General features: G+C 38.9%; 1 protein-coding gene across 1 annotated transcript in view; it reads left to right on the plus strand.

Annotated features, from left to right (window-relative positions):
• Positions 1–9,691, plus strand: part of VPS4B (vacuolar protein sorting 4 homolog B) — a 38,071-nt gene extending 28,380 nt beyond the window's left edge. Inside the window, exons 6-11 of the mRNA XM_008261441.4 lie at positions 1,137–1,293; positions 1,637–1,785; positions 2,289–2,370; positions 3,636–3,855; positions 5,640–5,780; positions 8,214–9,691. Of these exons, the coding sequence (XP_008259663.1) occupies positions 1,137–1,293; positions 1,637–1,785; positions 2,289–2,370; positions 3,636–3,855; positions 5,640–5,780; positions 8,214–8,315 (851 nt within the window). The 3' untranslated portion in view covers positions 8,316–9,691. The remainder of the gene's footprint in view (positions 1–1,136; positions 1,294–1,636; positions 1,786–2,288; positions 2,371–3,635; positions 3,856–5,639; positions 5,781–8,213) is intronic.
• The last annotated feature ends 7,429 nt before the right edge of the window (positions 9,692–17,120 follow it).

The following is a 17,120-nucleotide window of genomic DNA, read 5'->3' on the forward strand; positions in this document are numbered from 1 at the left end:
TATTGAATTCTTCATTTCTAGTATTTCATTTTGATTTCTCTTTAAAATCTTAATTTCATAGAAAAAGTTTTAATTCATATCACATAGATTTCTTTAGCTCACGAATTTGCTTCTGATTACTTCTACATAATTTGACAATCAATATTTTGAATTCCATTTCTGGCATTTTGTCATTCTTTATTCATCTTCACATTCTAATATTGAAGAATTGTGTTCTTTTGGGGGAGTCATGTTTTCTCCTTATTCTTGTTTCTTGAATTGCTGTGTTTGTTATTGGGCATTTGTGGTGACACATGTTTATTTTATTTTTTTCCCCTGTGATGGCTTTTATCTTTGGACTGTGCCTCTTAGTGGAGTTTCTGTTCTTTTGGTGAATACCAGAGGCGTGTGCTGGATATGGTCAAGGAGCTCTGCTCAGTGCTTCAGGGTGAGGGGATTGTCCAAGGTGCACTCACTTTGGGCATGGTAAATCTTTTTTTATTTTTTTTTTCATAGGGAACGTTTGTTCTTCTCTATTGGTGCATCCTCACGCTCACCTACTCTCCTCAAAGGAGACAATGCCTGGGCGCTAGCCCCAGTGGGTATGATGTTCATCTGTGCTGTTCCAAGAATCATACAGAGGATCTATGCAGAGGATCTGTGCAGTCCTTGGTGTGAACACAGATCCTGCAGCAGTGACCCTCACCAGGGACTCAGGGAGCCCCGAGCATGTGGAGTCACCCACAGTGACTGCTCCGATGGTCACGAGCACCCAGCCACCTATCAGTTCTCCCGGCCAGACTCAGGCGTTTCCACTCAGCTGGTTGCTGGGGTGGGACATGAGCTGGTGCAGCTGTTTTGTATATCCAAAATGGCACCCACCCTCTCAGCTAGTCACAGGATGCCAGTGCCAGGTGGTTGGAGAGAGAGAAATGTGCCTCCCTATTTTCCCTCCAGGTTGGCAGGTACACGTCTCCCACAGGGCTCCATGTCAAGCTCTGCCTGCAGCTTTATCGCCAGTGGCTTGGGCTGGTGCAGGGAGTGACTTATTTTAAACATTTCTTTTTATTATGGATGCTTTAAAATGAATGATGTTTAAGGTAACTGAAATTAACAGTTTTGAAATTCTCATGTTATTTTTCTAATGGAAATTTTAGGCAAGAGAACACCTTGGAGGGGAATCCTATTGTTTGGGCCACCTGGAACAGGAAAATCCTATTTAGCCAAAGCTGTAGCAACAGAAGCAAACAACTCAACATTTTTTTCAATATCTTCCTCTGACCTTGTTTCTAAATGGTTAGGTGAAAGTGAAAAGTAAGTAGTAAGTCAATTTGGGGTTGGAGAGGGGGGAAGGGTTGGTAGAAACTTTGTATCAGTCTATAGAGTAATAGGCTTATTACAGCTTAGTAGAACTAATAGAAGTGACATAATAAAGTATTCATTTCTCTGTCATATCCACCCCTAAATTTATAATGTCTTTTGTAGGAAAACCATATATATCAAACTTAAATTGTAAACTAAATTATCCATTTAAATATCATTTTATATACCTGAAACATGATTAAACTTCTTAATCTCAACAGTTTTTGTAATATTGGTATATTGCTTTCCTTAGTCTTTATTTTTTAGAGACTGACAGTTTTTAATTATTTTTTAGACTAGTTAAGAACTTGTTCCAGCTTGCCAGAGAAAACAAGCCTTCCATTATCTTCATAGATGAAATTGATTCTTTGTGTGGTTCAAGAAGTGAAAATGAAAGTGAAGCTGCACGGAGAATTAAGACAGAGTTCCTAGTTCAAATGCAAGGTAATAGTACTGATTTTTAAGAAGTATTTCATTATGTATAACCATTATTTTTAAAACATGGGGGGAAAATGCAGCAGGACTTCTCCATTCTATTCATCTGTTTCATTATGTCATGTTCCATTCTGATTGTCTTCATGTGTATATAATTTTTCCCAATTGTAATCAAGTGAAACTCATTGATATAAATAGTAGAGATGAATGTGTTCACTTATTCTAGGAACAGTATGAATAAAATAACACAAACTTCAAATGAAATCTTTAAATAAATGTCTTTACTAGGATAATCATAGTATCTGTGCACAGTCTAAGGTATTGGATCCTTAGGAATATTTGCATCATGTTGTGGTAATACAGTATTTGGTTAAAAAACAATTTTTTCAGAGAGAAAGACTCATGATGAGGCATTTAAGTGTTAAAGCACCACATTTCTTCACAGAACATACAGATGAGTTTAAATAACACAGACTGACAAATTATTTAAAATATTACCAATTTTAATGCAGGAGTTGGTGTGGACAATGATGGAATTTTGGTTCTGGGAGCTACAAATATCCCCTGGGTTCTGGATTCTGCCATTAGGCGAAGGTATGATGATATAGTAGATTCCTACTTCTGACTACAGATTTAGCAAGGAAATGATAATTCCCTTTTTGTCTAGTTAAGAGGCATTCAGATAACTTTTCAGAATTTTTAATTTACCCTGACTGTTACCCTTTGTCTTGGGGAAAGAATGGTGGTCATCTGCTTGCTTGCCTGCTATATTCAAGACAGAAGATTTCTATGTTGGAAACTTTCATACTGGAAAATAAATTACTTAAAGCTTACCTTTAATGTTGATTGAACATAGTGGGCACTGATGCTTTGAAAATTTACAAATACAGTTTTTGATATTTTGGAAAAAAATCCTTCATATAAAATGTTAACAAAATGATTGTTACAAAAGTCAAACTAAGACTTATTTGTGTGTTTTTTTTAGTTTAAAAAAGTTATTACTCTAATTTTTAAGTTGAAAATGAAATTTCAGCCCTAGGAACAGTGTACAGACTCCTCACTGCTTCCTAGTTCCCTATTCATTTAATTTTGCGTGGTAAACATTAGCACTTCAGTATTTGCCCCTTGTATCCCATGTGCTTGATGGTTTGCCAGCATGCTAGATTATCATCTAATACCAAGAAACGAAAAAAATAGCCTAATTGCAAGCCCACCTCTAGGTAAAAAAAATTCCTCTTGTTGTCAGGGAGAATTACCTGGAAGAAAAACATCTGCACAGACCATGTGAATTACCCCTCGTTACTTCCTCTTTATTTCCATGTACTGAAATTCTAGGAAAAATAATAATAAAACATAACTGTTTATATATGATATAGGTTGTTTGAATGTACTCATCGTAATAAGGTGGAGATTTTGTGAAGTAAGTGTGTATTTAAGATTTTGAAATAATTTAACTTTTTTTAATTTAGAGAATTATTTTGTCATTTCTGCTTCTATTTCACATTATGATCATTAATCCCTTGATCAGGAATTAAGAGTATAATTCTGTGGGAGACTATATCCTGTAGGACAAGTCTTTTTATGAATTCTGAACATACAAATGCTATGGCCAAGATAACACAAAAATCATGTGAAAAAAATCAAAGCACTTTGTTTCCCTGGATGTTTTTATTTTATTTGTTGTTTTTAATACTTTCTTGATACTTTTGCCTTACATAACTAACTGAAACATAAACATTTAACTCTGGCACATATGGATTATTTGAGAATAACTAAATAAATATTTCTTTTGGGAAATATCCTAATTTTTATTAAAACTGAGTACATATTAACATGATTAATACAATTTTTTTTTTAAGATTTGAGAAACGAATTTATATTCCTTTGCCTGAAGCTCATGCCCGAGCTGCCATGTTTAAACTGCACTTGGGGACGACTCAGAACAGTCTAACAGAAACTGACTTCCGAGACCTTGGGAAGAAAACGGATGGTTATTCAGGGGCAGATATAAGTGTCATTGTACGTGATGCGCTTATGCAGCCCGTTAGAAAAGTACAGTCAGCTACTCACTTTAAAAAGGTTAGTAACTTTTACCTATCATTTTAAAATTTAATTTTCAAGATCATCACTGGTTTGTCTTCAAAGAATCTGAAAAAGTTTCAATGTTGTATATTAAGGAGACTACATAATAGAGATACAAAGGTACTACAAAAAGTTCATGAAAATAAAATGTGGAAAAATTCTGAAATCCTGGCTATATCAGGAGTCTTCAGAAAGTTTGTGGAAAATGCATGAAGAAACTATGCATAGATTAAACATTTTAAAAGTTAAAACTTTTTACTTTAAGTTATATATCATAAAATGGCACTGAAGTTTCATTTCACATTTAATTTTGCACTTACATTTGAAAGAATTTTTGTTGTAAAAGACTAAAAGATTCAGTAGTTTCAGACTAAAGCTTTCAAATATCAGAACTTTCTCAGCTGTGGAAAATAGAACAATTTATAAGCATTTTTTTGGTTTTTGTAATTTATTTTATGAAATTTTTTGTTCTTTTAGAGGCAGAGATATAGCTATATATGGAGAGAGTTCCTATCTGCTCATCCACTCCTCATTCACTCCTCAAATGCTGAAGCCAGAAGCTGAGATCTCAATCCAGTTCTTATACATGGGAGGCAGAAATCCATTCTCTCTCTCTCTCTTTTTCTTTTTCAAAGATTTCTGTATTTGAGAAGTAGAGTTACAGAGAGAGAGACAGAGACAGAGACAGAGAGATCTTCCATCTACTGGTTTACTCCCAAATGGCTGAGCTGATCAAAGTCAGAAGCCAGGAGGTTCCTCTGGGTATCCCACACCAATGCAGGGGCTCAAGCACCTGGGCCATCCTCCATGGCTTTCCCAGGCCACAAGCAGAGAGCTGGATCAGAATAGGAGCAGCTGGGACATGAATTGGTGCCCATATGGGATGCCAGTGCCACAGGCAGAGGCTTAGCCTACTAAGGCAAAGCACTGGCCCCAGAAATCCAGTCTCTTGATCCATCACAGCTGCCTCCTAGGGTTTGCAGGAGTCAGGAGCCAGAGCAGGGTCTGAGGCCCAGATGCTCTGATACCGGAGGTGAGTGTTTTTTTTTTTTTTTTTGACAGAGTGGACAGTGAGACAAAGAGACAGAGAGAAAGGTCTTCCTTTGCCGTTGGTTCACCCTCCAATGGCCACCGCGGCCAGCGCACTGCGCTGATCTGATGGCAGGACCCAGGTACTTATCCTGGTCTCCCATGCGGGTGCAGGGCCCAAGCACTTGGGCCATCCTCCGCTGCACTCCCGGGCCATAGCAGAGAGCTGGCCTGGAAGAGGGGCAACCGGGACAGAATCCGGTGCCCCGACCGGGACTAGAACCCGGTGTGCCGGCGCCGCAGGCGGAGAATTAGCCTAGTGAGCCGGGAAGTGACTGTTTTAACTGGCATCTTCACGACGAGGCCAGACAACCCCTTTGAGAGTTAATGTCTATTTTGGATCTCTAATATATCTTCCACTAAAAAACATTACAGGGAAAAAAAGGAAAGCTCAACCACCAGCTGTTTTTCTTTTTTTTTTTTTGTTTGACTCATTTTCTCCTGATCATAAAGTAATTTATTGTGGTAAATTCAAAATATAGAAAATGACATCAAGAAAAAAATGAAAGTCAAAATCTATCCCTTAACTCAGTGATAACTACTTTTTGTTGTCTATTTGCCTATTTTTTTCAAAAGTAAACATTTTAAGCCAATATAAAAATATTAATACATTTCCATCTTGGCTGGTAATGGCCTATATTGTAGTGCTTAATTTGCTCAAATAAATATTTAAGATTTACTTTTTATTCCAGGTTCGTGGACCTTCTCGATCAGATCCTGGAAACATTGTTGAAGATCTACTAACGCCCTGCTCTCCAGGGGATCCTGGTGCCATTGAAATGACATGGATGGATGTCCCTGGGGATAAACTTTTGGAGCCAGTGGTTTCCATGGTTTGAAATCTTATTTGTTCTCTCTTTTTTTTTTATTTTAATTTAATTTTATTTATTTTAAAGACAGAGTTACAGAGAGAGGTAGAGACAGTAAGAAAGGTCTTCCATCTGCTGGTTCACTCTCCAGATGGCCACAATGGCCAGAGCTGAGCTGATTCGAAGCCGAGAGCCAGGAGCTTCTTCCGGGTCTCCCACGCGGTTCAGGGGCCCACGGACTTGGGCCATCTTCTACTGATTTCCCAGGCCATAGCAGAGAGCTGGATCAGAAGAGGAGCAGCCGGGACTAGAACCGGCACCCAAATGGGATGCTGGTGCTTCAAGCCAGGACTTTAACCTGCTGCATCACAGCGTTGGCCCCAAAATCTTATTTGTTCTTAAAAAATATTTTAAAACATTATATTCTGTAATTTGTCTAAGACAAAAATGTTCAGTTATATGAAATTTGCTGGAAAATATTAGTATTGTCAAATATGTTTATTTAATACTATCAAGTCACTTTAAAAATTGTAAAACATTTACAATTTAAAAATTGTAAACAGTAATTGAACTTGAACTTAAAATATAAAAATCTTTAAGATATTTTCTTGGGATCTGAGGAAACTAAAAGTTTTTGAAAAAATAAATTTCTGTCATTCTGTCTTATAGTTGGCGTATCATTGCCAAAATGCTCATATATATATTTCTTATTTTGTTGTCAAGATTTAAGTAGAAAGTAGGGGCAGGCATTGTAGCATAGCCAGTTAAGCTGCCACTTGGGACACCTACATCCCATATCCAAGCGCTTGTTCATGTCCTGGCCCTTTGCCTCCAGCCCAGCTCCCTGCTAATGCATCATGGGAGGCAGCAGATGATGGCTCAGGTGCTTGGGCCCCTGACACCCACATGGGACACCTGGATGGAGTTCTGGGCTTGTTACTGTGGCCTGTCTGTTGAGGCATTTGGGAAGTGAACCAGTGGGTAGAAGTGCTGTGGCTCCCTCTTTCTTTCTCTTTTTGTCACTCAGACTTTCAAGTAGATAAAAATAAATAAACATTTTTAAAAAATACTTAAAAGGGAACAAATTTTTCCCTTCATCTCAATTTTTAAAAATAAACAGAAATGCTATTGCTTATATCCTTGTATTTACAAGTAATGTTTTTCGGTTTAACATATTGTTAAAACTCCATAGAAGGGGCCCACATTGTGGTGTAGGGGGTAAGCTGCCACCTGTGATGCCAGAATCCTATGAGTGCTGGTTTGTGTCCTGATTGTTCCACTTCTGATCCAGCTCCCTGCTAACAGCCTGGGAAGAGCAGCAGAAGGTAGCTTAAGTGTTTTGGGCCCCTCTTACCCACATGGGAGACCTGGAAGAAGTTCTTGGATACTGGCTTTGGCCTCCCCCGGTCCTGGCCTCTGTGGCTATCTGGAGAGAGAACCAGCGGACGGAAGATTTCTGCCTCTATCTCTTCCTCTCTCTTTCTCTGTAACTCTTGACTTTCAAATGAAATAAATCTTAAAAAAAAAAAAATAGACATTTTAAAAAATGCAGTTGTTAAAATTTTTAACTGAATTGAAATATTTTTATAAAAGTTATATTGTTTCAGGTTATATTAGAGGAGTTAAAGCAATTCCCAAGACTTACTTAGTAAGTTACATTATTTTAGGAACTTGGGGTGACAACAAGTTATGTTCATGTTTTCTTCTTAATGAGCACTCTGAAATTTTTATGATTTTTACTTCACTTGTATATTTTCAAAGAGCTCTGCAGTAACTTCCAGAACAGAAACTTTTATCTGATACGTAAACTAATACATGTATTTATGTGTTAATTATCATAATGCTTATCTGAGAAGTTATTAACTCTTATTATAGAGATTTCAATCTTTGACATAGAAGTTTCAAAAGTTTTTGTACTCTATCCATTTTAGCATTTCCATTCTATATTATAGGAGTTAGTCTATGCACAAGTTAGTTTTTTTATGAATCTCTGATATTAGCATATTTTCTTACCATTTCAATTTTAACTTATTTTAAAATTTCTATAGCTAGTTGGTTTTAATAAAATGGTATTTGCTTCACTTAAGTGTAAGCGAATGACACATTTCTTTTTAATTGCACATACTAGAAAACAGGTAAGGCCAGAAGTTAGATCATGAATATGCTTTGAAACACCTTGATATTCAGGCTCTGAAGATTCTACTTGCGATGGATAATGGGGAGCCACTGAATAGTTTTGTTCAGGACAAGGGAAGAAATTGTAAGTTTCCATGCAAAGGAATGATGTAACTGAAGATGTCCTTTAGGATAATTATAAGGAAATTTATAGTCAGTAACTTGGGGCACACTTTTAGATTTAGCCTTAGATGAAAGTTAGTAACAATAATGATAATGCAGTGAGTTTCATTTTATTAAATCTGTTGTTAATATTTGCTCCCACCCTTTTTTCCCTGACAGTCGGATATGTTGCGGTCACTGTCTAGTACAAAACCCACGGTCAATGAACACGATCTGTTGAAATTAAAGAAGTTTACAGAAGACTTTGGCCAAGAAGGCTAACCCAAAGACAGCAGTAAAGATGTGTACCCTATGTATTATTTCTTTCATAGATATTTTTGCCTTTCTTGGATGGCATTCAGATTATTTCCACTAAAACTTCCCACACAGGGAAATGTTCATCTCACTCCAGCGTTACTTCAAGTTTTATATTGTACTTTTCCTCTGTTACCTATTAAATACTTCTGTTAAAAAAATTACAAAACAGTGGGTTATAGGGAAGTGAGTAATACATAATGGCAAAAAATAGAAATTCCCCAGTAAAAGAAGAAAGTTAACCATTGATTAACATACAGATACTCAGAATTTTTGTGAATGATGATCTTTGCAAAGAACGTTTATCTTTTTTTTTTTTTACTAAAATGAAATAGGGCTTATTTTATATTTTGAAAAAAATTTTAAGCATCATTCATATTATCAATGTAAAATGTATTTACTTCATTAAAAAATTTAAAATAATAGAATCTTTACTCTCAGGGATGGGCAGTAAAACAGCAGAGAGTACTGTGATTGGGTTTGAGAGACTGAATTGTGCTACAGCCAGTGCTCTGATTTTCAGTAGGTTGGTTTTTTTTTTTTTTTTTCTGTGTAGGTTTAAATAATTTCTTTCAAGGCAACCAGCTTTTGCATTTAAATTATACCTTTCACTGTGAAATCTCAAGAGAAACACTTTAAATTAGGCACTTCTTTACCTTAAAGAAGAAAATTGTCTGTTTCCATGTGTTTTTGTAGAAAGATTGACTAAAACAGCTGGTAAATAAATAAGAAATTTTAAGTGACTTGTGAAATACTGTAATGGGAACCTTTGCCAATGAGAAAATGTTCTCCCTTTGGATTATGGGAAGTTTCTTGTGTAATGTGGGATGTGTGTGTACATATATATATAAATGTGTACGTATATAAATTTTTTTAATGTAGGTTATCGAGATTTTTTTCTGTCACCTTTTAAGTTCAGGGAACAGTTTGTCCTGGCCAAATATATGTTATCAGTATAATGCTTTATGAAGAAATGAACTGATAGCTCATTAAATAATAAACTACAAACAGGATATGTTGTTTTAATATCTTCAAGTAAATAATCTGAGGATGTGCATTACACACTTTAGCAGCAACACTGAGTTGTGCCTTGTACATTTGCATCGGCTATACATGCGAAAGATTAAGTTAGCTAGAATGAGGTAGTTGGGTTAATAGTTCTACCTTGCAAGTGCTATAGAATAACTTGCATTTTAAGGTATACTTGCACATTTTACAGACTATGCTATATGGTTGCCTTGGGATTTTCTGTACAGATTGTTTTTGTTGATATTAAATGGAAATCATAGTCCTGAAAATACTGTTCTTATGTGAAGTAAATTGATAAAACCTACTGTTGGCTATATTCTGTGTATGCTTCTTTATTTTGGGACCTTGTGTATAGGAGAAAATATCTAAACTAATAACTAATTAGATAGGAAGAAATCTTTAAAAACTATTAGCTGAGAATATACACATGAAAATTCTGTTTTTCAGCAACTCTCATGTAAGGATTGGGAATTAACACGGCAGACCAACAATGAATTATTTGTAGATGATTTATATATCATATTGTTTATCAGCCTCAGAATTATACAGTATTGATATTACTTATATATTAAAGTTAATATAATTGAATTAATAATATTCTGTGACTCCAAGTTGAGAAAGTAGTCAGCTTAAGGACTGATCAATACTTGACCAAATAGTATGTGAGTATAGTATTGTTAATATGTGAGTACTGTATCACACTTAATTTCCATGCATACTTTGACAGCTGTGTGTCCTTACCCATATCACTTCTGACCATAACTCCATTTTCTAAGTTTCTGAGTCTCCAACTGTGGAATATAAAGCTTTATTCTAAAATAGTAGACTACTGAGCTGGCGCCACGGCTCACTAGGCTAATCCTCTGCCTTGAGGCGCCGGCACACCGGGTTCTAGTCCCGGTCGGGGCTCCAGATTCTGTCCCGGTTGCCCCTCTTCCAGGCCAGCTCTCTGCTGTGGCCAGGGAGTGCAGTGGAGGATGGCCCAAGTGCTTGAGCCCTGCACCCCATGGGAGACCAGGAGAAGCACCTGGCTCCTGGCTTCGGATCAGTGTGGTGCGCCGGCCGCGGCGGCCATTGCAGGGTGAACCAACGGCAAAGGAAGACCTTTCTCTCTGTCTCTCTCTCTCACTGTCCACTCTGCCTGTCAAAAAATTTAAAAAAATAAAAATAAAATAAAATAGTAGACTATTATTCCTAGGCTGTTTTTTACCTATTCTTTATAGACTGATAACACATAGGCATCTCAGTGTTGCATGCTCTTTCTCAGACTCTTGACCATTATCAAATCTGAAGTAGTCATATTTTTAGCCAACAAGTAGAATCTAGTAGTTAAGCATTTCTATGAGCTGTATTGTACATTTTTTTTAAGATTTTATTTATTTACTTGAGAGGTAGAGTTATAGATAGTGAGAGGTAGAGACGGACAGAAAGGTCTTCTGTCCGTTGGCTGACTCCCCAGATGGCCACAACATCAGGAGCTACGCTGATCCGAAGCCAAGAGCCAGGTGCTTCTTCTGGGTCTCCCTTGTGGGTGCAGTGGCCCAAGGACTTGGGCCATCTTCTACTGCTTTCCCAGGCCACAACAGAGAGCTTGATTGGAAGAGGAGCAGCCGGGACTAGAACCGCCTGTATGGGATGCCAGCACTGCAGGCAGAGGATTAACCAAGTGAGCCATGGCGCCAGCCCCCCTGTGCATGTTTAAGAGTATTTTATCTCAGCCTAAGAAATCTAAGGGATGCTAACTTAAAGTACGTTAGTAGATAACTGACTTTTTAAGTTCACTGTCAGCTATGCAGGACAACGGGATGCTTGTACTTGATTATTAGTGCTACAGACACTCCATTTAGCTACTTTCATCATGAATAAATTGAGGCTCACCTGCCTAACATTTGGGCCAGATGCTGCAAATGAAGCAGCACAGAAGGCTGATCAGTAGCTGGTCTCAAGTTTGTAAACTCTGGAGGTGCCACGTTCTTTCCTACTGCCATCCCTTCACATGTCACTCTCTTAGCTAATACTAGGTTCTTTATTTTCCCTGCTAGACCACATCACATAGTGTTTTGTTGTTGTGTTTTGTTTTGTTTTGTTTTTTTTAGTGGCCAGTAAAATAGCAAGGTTTATTAGGGTAGGGACATCCGTAAGAACGGATGGGTACCTCTCCAGACAGAACCTGAGAGAGCGCCTAGTCGCTCAGACTGGAGGGAGAGCGAGGTTACATGGTTGAGTGGAATATAGCCTGGCCAGGCCAGGCGGGCGGCTCAGCATGGAGGCAGAGGGCTAAGCGCCCATAGTGTTTCCATTAAGCCCCAGCTGATGAATGATGTAATGGTTTTCAGGAAGAATCCCTAGACGCTCACCATCCAATCTGTAGATTTCTTTAGCATCAAGTTGCCACTACCAGCCTAAGATTTTTCTGTAAGTTTCAAGCATGTTCTAATAACTTTATTTATATCATTTAGATTGTAAGCTTTTCAAAGAATTTTTTTCAGACCAATTAACAGTGCTAGACATTTTGATTCTTAATAGTCTTAAAAAAGAAGGGAATTATATCCTTATTTTGATCTGCCTCATGGTTTACCTGTGAGAATTTTTATCAAATAGCTAATGCTGAAATGTTTTTATTCTTGCTGGTCTTGTGAAGTTGTGATCCATTTCTTTCTTGGTTATTGGGGACTTCAAAATCAGAGGTGTGCTAGAGCCAACGCTAAAGGCCTACAGCTGTTGGCACATGGTACACCTATCCCCACAGTGAATTCCGTGGCATCTTGTTGGGAGCCTGAAGTCAGCCATGAGGGAAGATTTTCACCACGGAAACGGCAAGCCTTTCCGTTATTTGTGCAAAGTGAGAACTACTTGTATTTTAAATTGAAAAAGTTAACATTTACTGCATTTACAAAAAGAGAGAAAAGTTATCTTTAGAGATGCATAAAAAGCAATAAAATCCAGCGCTCAGGTTTTTTATTTCACAAACTAGGAGAAGGAAACTTAATAAATACAATGTAACAAAAACAAAACTATAGCAAACATCATACATAATTGTGAATTATTGAAAACTTTACTCTCCAGAGACAAGTATAAAGGTAAATATACCCACCCTCACCACTCTTTCTCACCTTAGTACAGAAGATCCTAGACAGGAAAAAAAAAAAAAAAGATGAAAGAATTATCATTCACAGATGCCATGGTTTATATGTAGAAAATTGATATAAGTAATATAGGCCGGCGCTGCGGCTCAATAGGCTAATCCTCCGCCTGCAGCGCCGGCACACAGAGTTCTGGTCTCAGTCGGGGCACTGGATTCTGTCCCGGTTGCCCCTCTTCCAGGCCAGCTCTCTGCTGTGGCCCGGGAGTGCAGTGGAGGATGGCCCAAGTCCTTGGGCCCTGCACCCCCATGGGAGACCAGGAGAAGCACCTGGCTCCTGGCTTTGGATTAGCGCGATGCACCGGCGGCAGCACGCCGGCCACTGTGGCCATTGGAGGGTGAACCTACAGCAAAGGAAGACCTTTCTCTCTGTTTCTCTCACTGAAAAAAAAGAAAAAGAAAAAAAGAAAATTCATATAAGTAATATGAATTTAGTAACATTCCATAGTAAGATATAAGATTAAAAAAATTGTTTGGCAATAATTGAAATTATGAAAACAAATTAAAACATTAGCATCAAGTACCTTGAAATAAGTACCTTATGGGGCCAATGCTATGGTGTATTAGGTTAAGCCTCCACCTGTGGCGCCAACATACCATATGGGCACTGGTTTGAGTCCCAGCTGCTCCACTTCTGATCCAGCTCCCTGCTAATGACCTAGGAAAGCAGTGGAAGATGGGTCAAGTGCTTGGGCCCCTGCACTCAAGTGGGAGACCTAGAAGAAGCTCCTGGCTCCAGATTGGCCCAGCTCTGGCCATTGCACCCATTTGGGGAGTGATCCAGCTGATGGAAGATCTTTCTGTCTCCCTCACTCTGTAACTCTGCCTCTCAAATAAATAAATAAACCTTAAAAAAAAAAAAAAGTACCTTGTACTTGAAGATGTGCAAGACCTCCAAGTAGGGAACAAGGGGCATCACCAAAGGAAACAACAGAGAAGTAGAGGGATAGCACTGTTCATGAATTTGAGACTGTAATTAAATCAGTGCTGACTAATCTATTTGTAGATTTAATGCAATTCCAAATTTGGATCTGGGTGGTTGATGGAAAGATTATATATTTGTAAAAACTCAAACTACACTCTTAAAACTGTGGCCCATAGTTCTGTAGGCTAAACATATTCTTATATCTAGATATAGATTCTTAATCAAAAAATAGGTGCCAAGTATAAATAACTCATTGATTTGCTAAAAACATTTTATAGTCTGAATGCATTTTTATGATGGTGTATTTCTCCTAAGCCTCATCTTTCTGTCCATCTACCCATCTTTCCATGTATCCATGATCATAAATTATAGGTATATTGGGACTGGCTGTCACCTAATGCTCATCATGTTTTGGGGGTAGTGCAGTTTGGACTGGGATTTGTTTACTTTCTTTACTTCTCATCTTCTTGAGGTATACTCTCAGCTGTCACTTTTTCAGTGAAACCTTCCTGCAGTATTTTTCTCTGTAGCACTTATGATCATCTAACATACTATATGATTTACTGTTTTTCTTATTTGTTAATTTCTTCCACTAACATGTATGCTACTTGAAATTTGGGAGTTTCTTGTCTGTTTTGTTCTCTGTTGTAACTCAGTATTTGGAACAGTGCCTGGGCCTAAGGAGTGCTTAATAAATATTTGTTGAGTGAATGAATATTATATTCTAAGTTTGAATTTTTTAATAAGCATGTATAATTTTGGTTCCTGACCTCTGCCCCAAATGTTTATTACTTTAAAAATAAATGAAAACAAATATACCAAGCAATTAACAGGTACTTAATTTAGGAGATAGAAATATGGATAACTTGGTTTTGTCCTTTACATTTTTATCTCTTTTTAAATTTCCAAAATGAGGGGCTGGCACTGTGGAGTTGTAGGTTAAGCTTCCGCCTGTGGCTGCAGCATCCCATATGGGCACTAGTTCGAGTCCCAGCTGCTCCACTTCTGAGCCAGCTCTTTGCTGATGGCCTGGGAAAACAGTGGAAGATAGCCCAAGTGCTTGGGCCCCTACACCCATGTGGGAGACCTGGAAGAAGCTCCTGGCTTTTGGCTTCAGATTGGCCCAGCTCTAGCCATTGGGACCATCTGGGGAGTAAACCAGTGGATGGGGGACCTTTCTGTCCTCCCTCTGCCTGTAACTCTCTCAAATAAGTAAACAAATTTAAAAGAAAAAAAAAAAACACAAAACATCATAACTTCCAAAATTAAAGGAAGAATTTCAGTCAGTTTAACAGCAATTAGCCGCCACCTCCTCCAAAATATAGAAAAAAAATTAAAGAGGAAAACAAAGAGAGGGAAGATACCTGTCCATCAAATGTATTTTGGTTTAGAGAATGCTCTGGCTTCCTACACAGGAGCAGAAGTACAGAGATCCTAGCTTACTTTCTCACTTGGCCCCTGACAGCAGCAGTGGCCTAATCAGGTGCTGCAATGCAGGTGCTTCCTCCTTGGGCGTGTAACACAAAGATGACAGGACAAATACTTTCTTAGCATCAGTAGCATCTCCTGGGAATCTCATGATGAGACAGCTCAGTACATCACCACTTAATGGCATGTGGAATGATGAGCCCAGTGAAAAGGCATTTGTGAGCTTCTTTGCAGCTGCTGTAGAACACAGTACAGGGCACGAGAACTTGAAGGATGGCTGGGGCCAAGGCATTGACGGAAAGCTAGGACTCTTCTGTGTACTCAAAGAAATGTTTTTGCAGGCTGGCGCCGTGGCTCACTTGGTTAATCCTCTGCCTGCGGTGATCAGCATCCCATATGGGCACCGGGTTCTAGTCCTGGTTGCTCCTCTTTCAGTCCAGTTCTCTGCTGTGGCCTGGGAGGACAGTGGGGGATGGCCCAGGTGCTTGGGCCCCTGCACCCGCATAGGAGACCAGGAGGAAGCACCTGGCTCCTGGCTTCGGATCGATGCAGCGCCGGCTGTAGTGGCCACTTGGGGAATGAACCAATGGAAGGAAGACCTTTCTCTCTGTCTCTTGCTCTCACTATCTATAACTCTACCTGTCCAAAAAAATTTAAAAAAAAAAGTTTTTGCAGCTACTGTTAAAGCAGTGAAAGCCAAATTCTAATTCTGCAAATTGCCAAATTCTATCAGTTGAATTTACAAATTCACTGAATTATTTATGTGTAATGAGAAAATTAGTAGAAAAAGAACAAGATCCATAATCTTGGAATGTGTATATTTGTGGGAATTTGGAGGATTCTGAACATCAGCAAATATCTGGAAGTGTGGGAGTGGATTGTTGGTGATGAGCCAAGGAAAGGAGTTGCAAGTTTCAGATACCAACTTTATCATTGTGGGCTCAATTAACATAAATCCCTGAGTCAGGATTTTGGTTTCCATGCTAAGAGTTGTTTTAACTGTCTGCTTGAGTAGTTGAAGAAACTGAATTCAACAGCAGGCACTCTGCACTCTGCACTCCAATGATGTATGTGTAACAAAGTGCCCAACATCTCTAGGAAACGGAAATGCTGGAGTAGATGTTATCATGTGAGAGTCATCCACTAAGCCACAGTGTGTTCCTGGAGGAGATCCAAAGTCTAGTCCCTGAACCAAGGCTTTGGTAGGTAAAAAGAGCAGGAAACAGTCCTATCTACCTACAGTCTCAAGGTAAAGTACAGTAGGTGGCCAGTGGAGATAATTCAGACAAATTTTTTCGAGTTTATATTGCTGCATTACAAGTCATCCTAAAACGCTGTGGCTTAAAATAATAACAGTCATCTCAGTTTCTGTGGGTCAGGAATTCAGGAAGGGCCTCGTTGGGTGTTGTGACCTGCAGTTCCTTGCACAGTTGCAGTCACACACTGCCTGGGGCTGGAACAACACAGGCTGAAGCACCCGGGGGCTGCCTGCACATCTCTGTGAAAGGGCAGGGGCCTCTCTAAGTGGTCCTCGCATGGGCTAGTAGGGCCTTCCATGCTGCACGGCGACCTCAGGACACTCTGACTGCTGACAAGATGACTGATGACTGAAGACCTGAGGAACAAGTATTTCGGGAACAAAGTGGAAGCTGTATCGCCTTTGTAGCCTCAGAATTCACACTGTGTCACTTTGACCATACTCTGTTGGTTTAAGTAGTAAAGTAGTTTAAGTAGTTGGTTTGTCTAGAATCTTAATAAAAGTACTCATACACACGCCTTTCCTCTAAGAGACACAAGTTTAGTTCTCCCAGATTCCTTCTGCTATCGGTTTAGCCACAAAGTAGAGAGAAACCTTTGGCAGCTTTTCTATGAATATTAGATGAAACTTTAGCTTGTAGCAATGTTCAAAACATGGGCGCTCCCCAATGGTAACCCTGAATTTTAGTTTAGAAACTCAAGTACAAAAAAGTTGTCTTTACATTATTAAATCCAGGTCTGCTATACTATCAGGAAATTAGCTGTTAATCTTGATTAGGCCTCTACCTCCTCCAAGGATCGTACCAAAGTCCAAGAGGCTCCCAAAGTACAGGAGATAAACCCCCAGCCCAGTAAGTCTGTCACGGATGTTTTTATTGTCCCAGGCCATAGAAGTACCTCAACTCTCCTTCTCTACACCAGCTCAAGGTCCTGGCACCCTTCCTGGGGTTTGTCCTCAGCTCAGCAGCTGCCACAGGAGGGTGGGGTGAGA

The sequence above is a fragment of the Oryctolagus cuniculus genome, chromosome 10, assembly GCF_964237555.1.
Source record: "Oryctolagus cuniculus chromosome 10, mOryCun1.1, whole genome shotgun sequence".
Classification (NCBI taxonomy): domain Eukaryota; kingdom Metazoa; phylum Chordata; class Mammalia; order Lagomorpha; family Leporidae; genus Oryctolagus; species Oryctolagus cuniculus.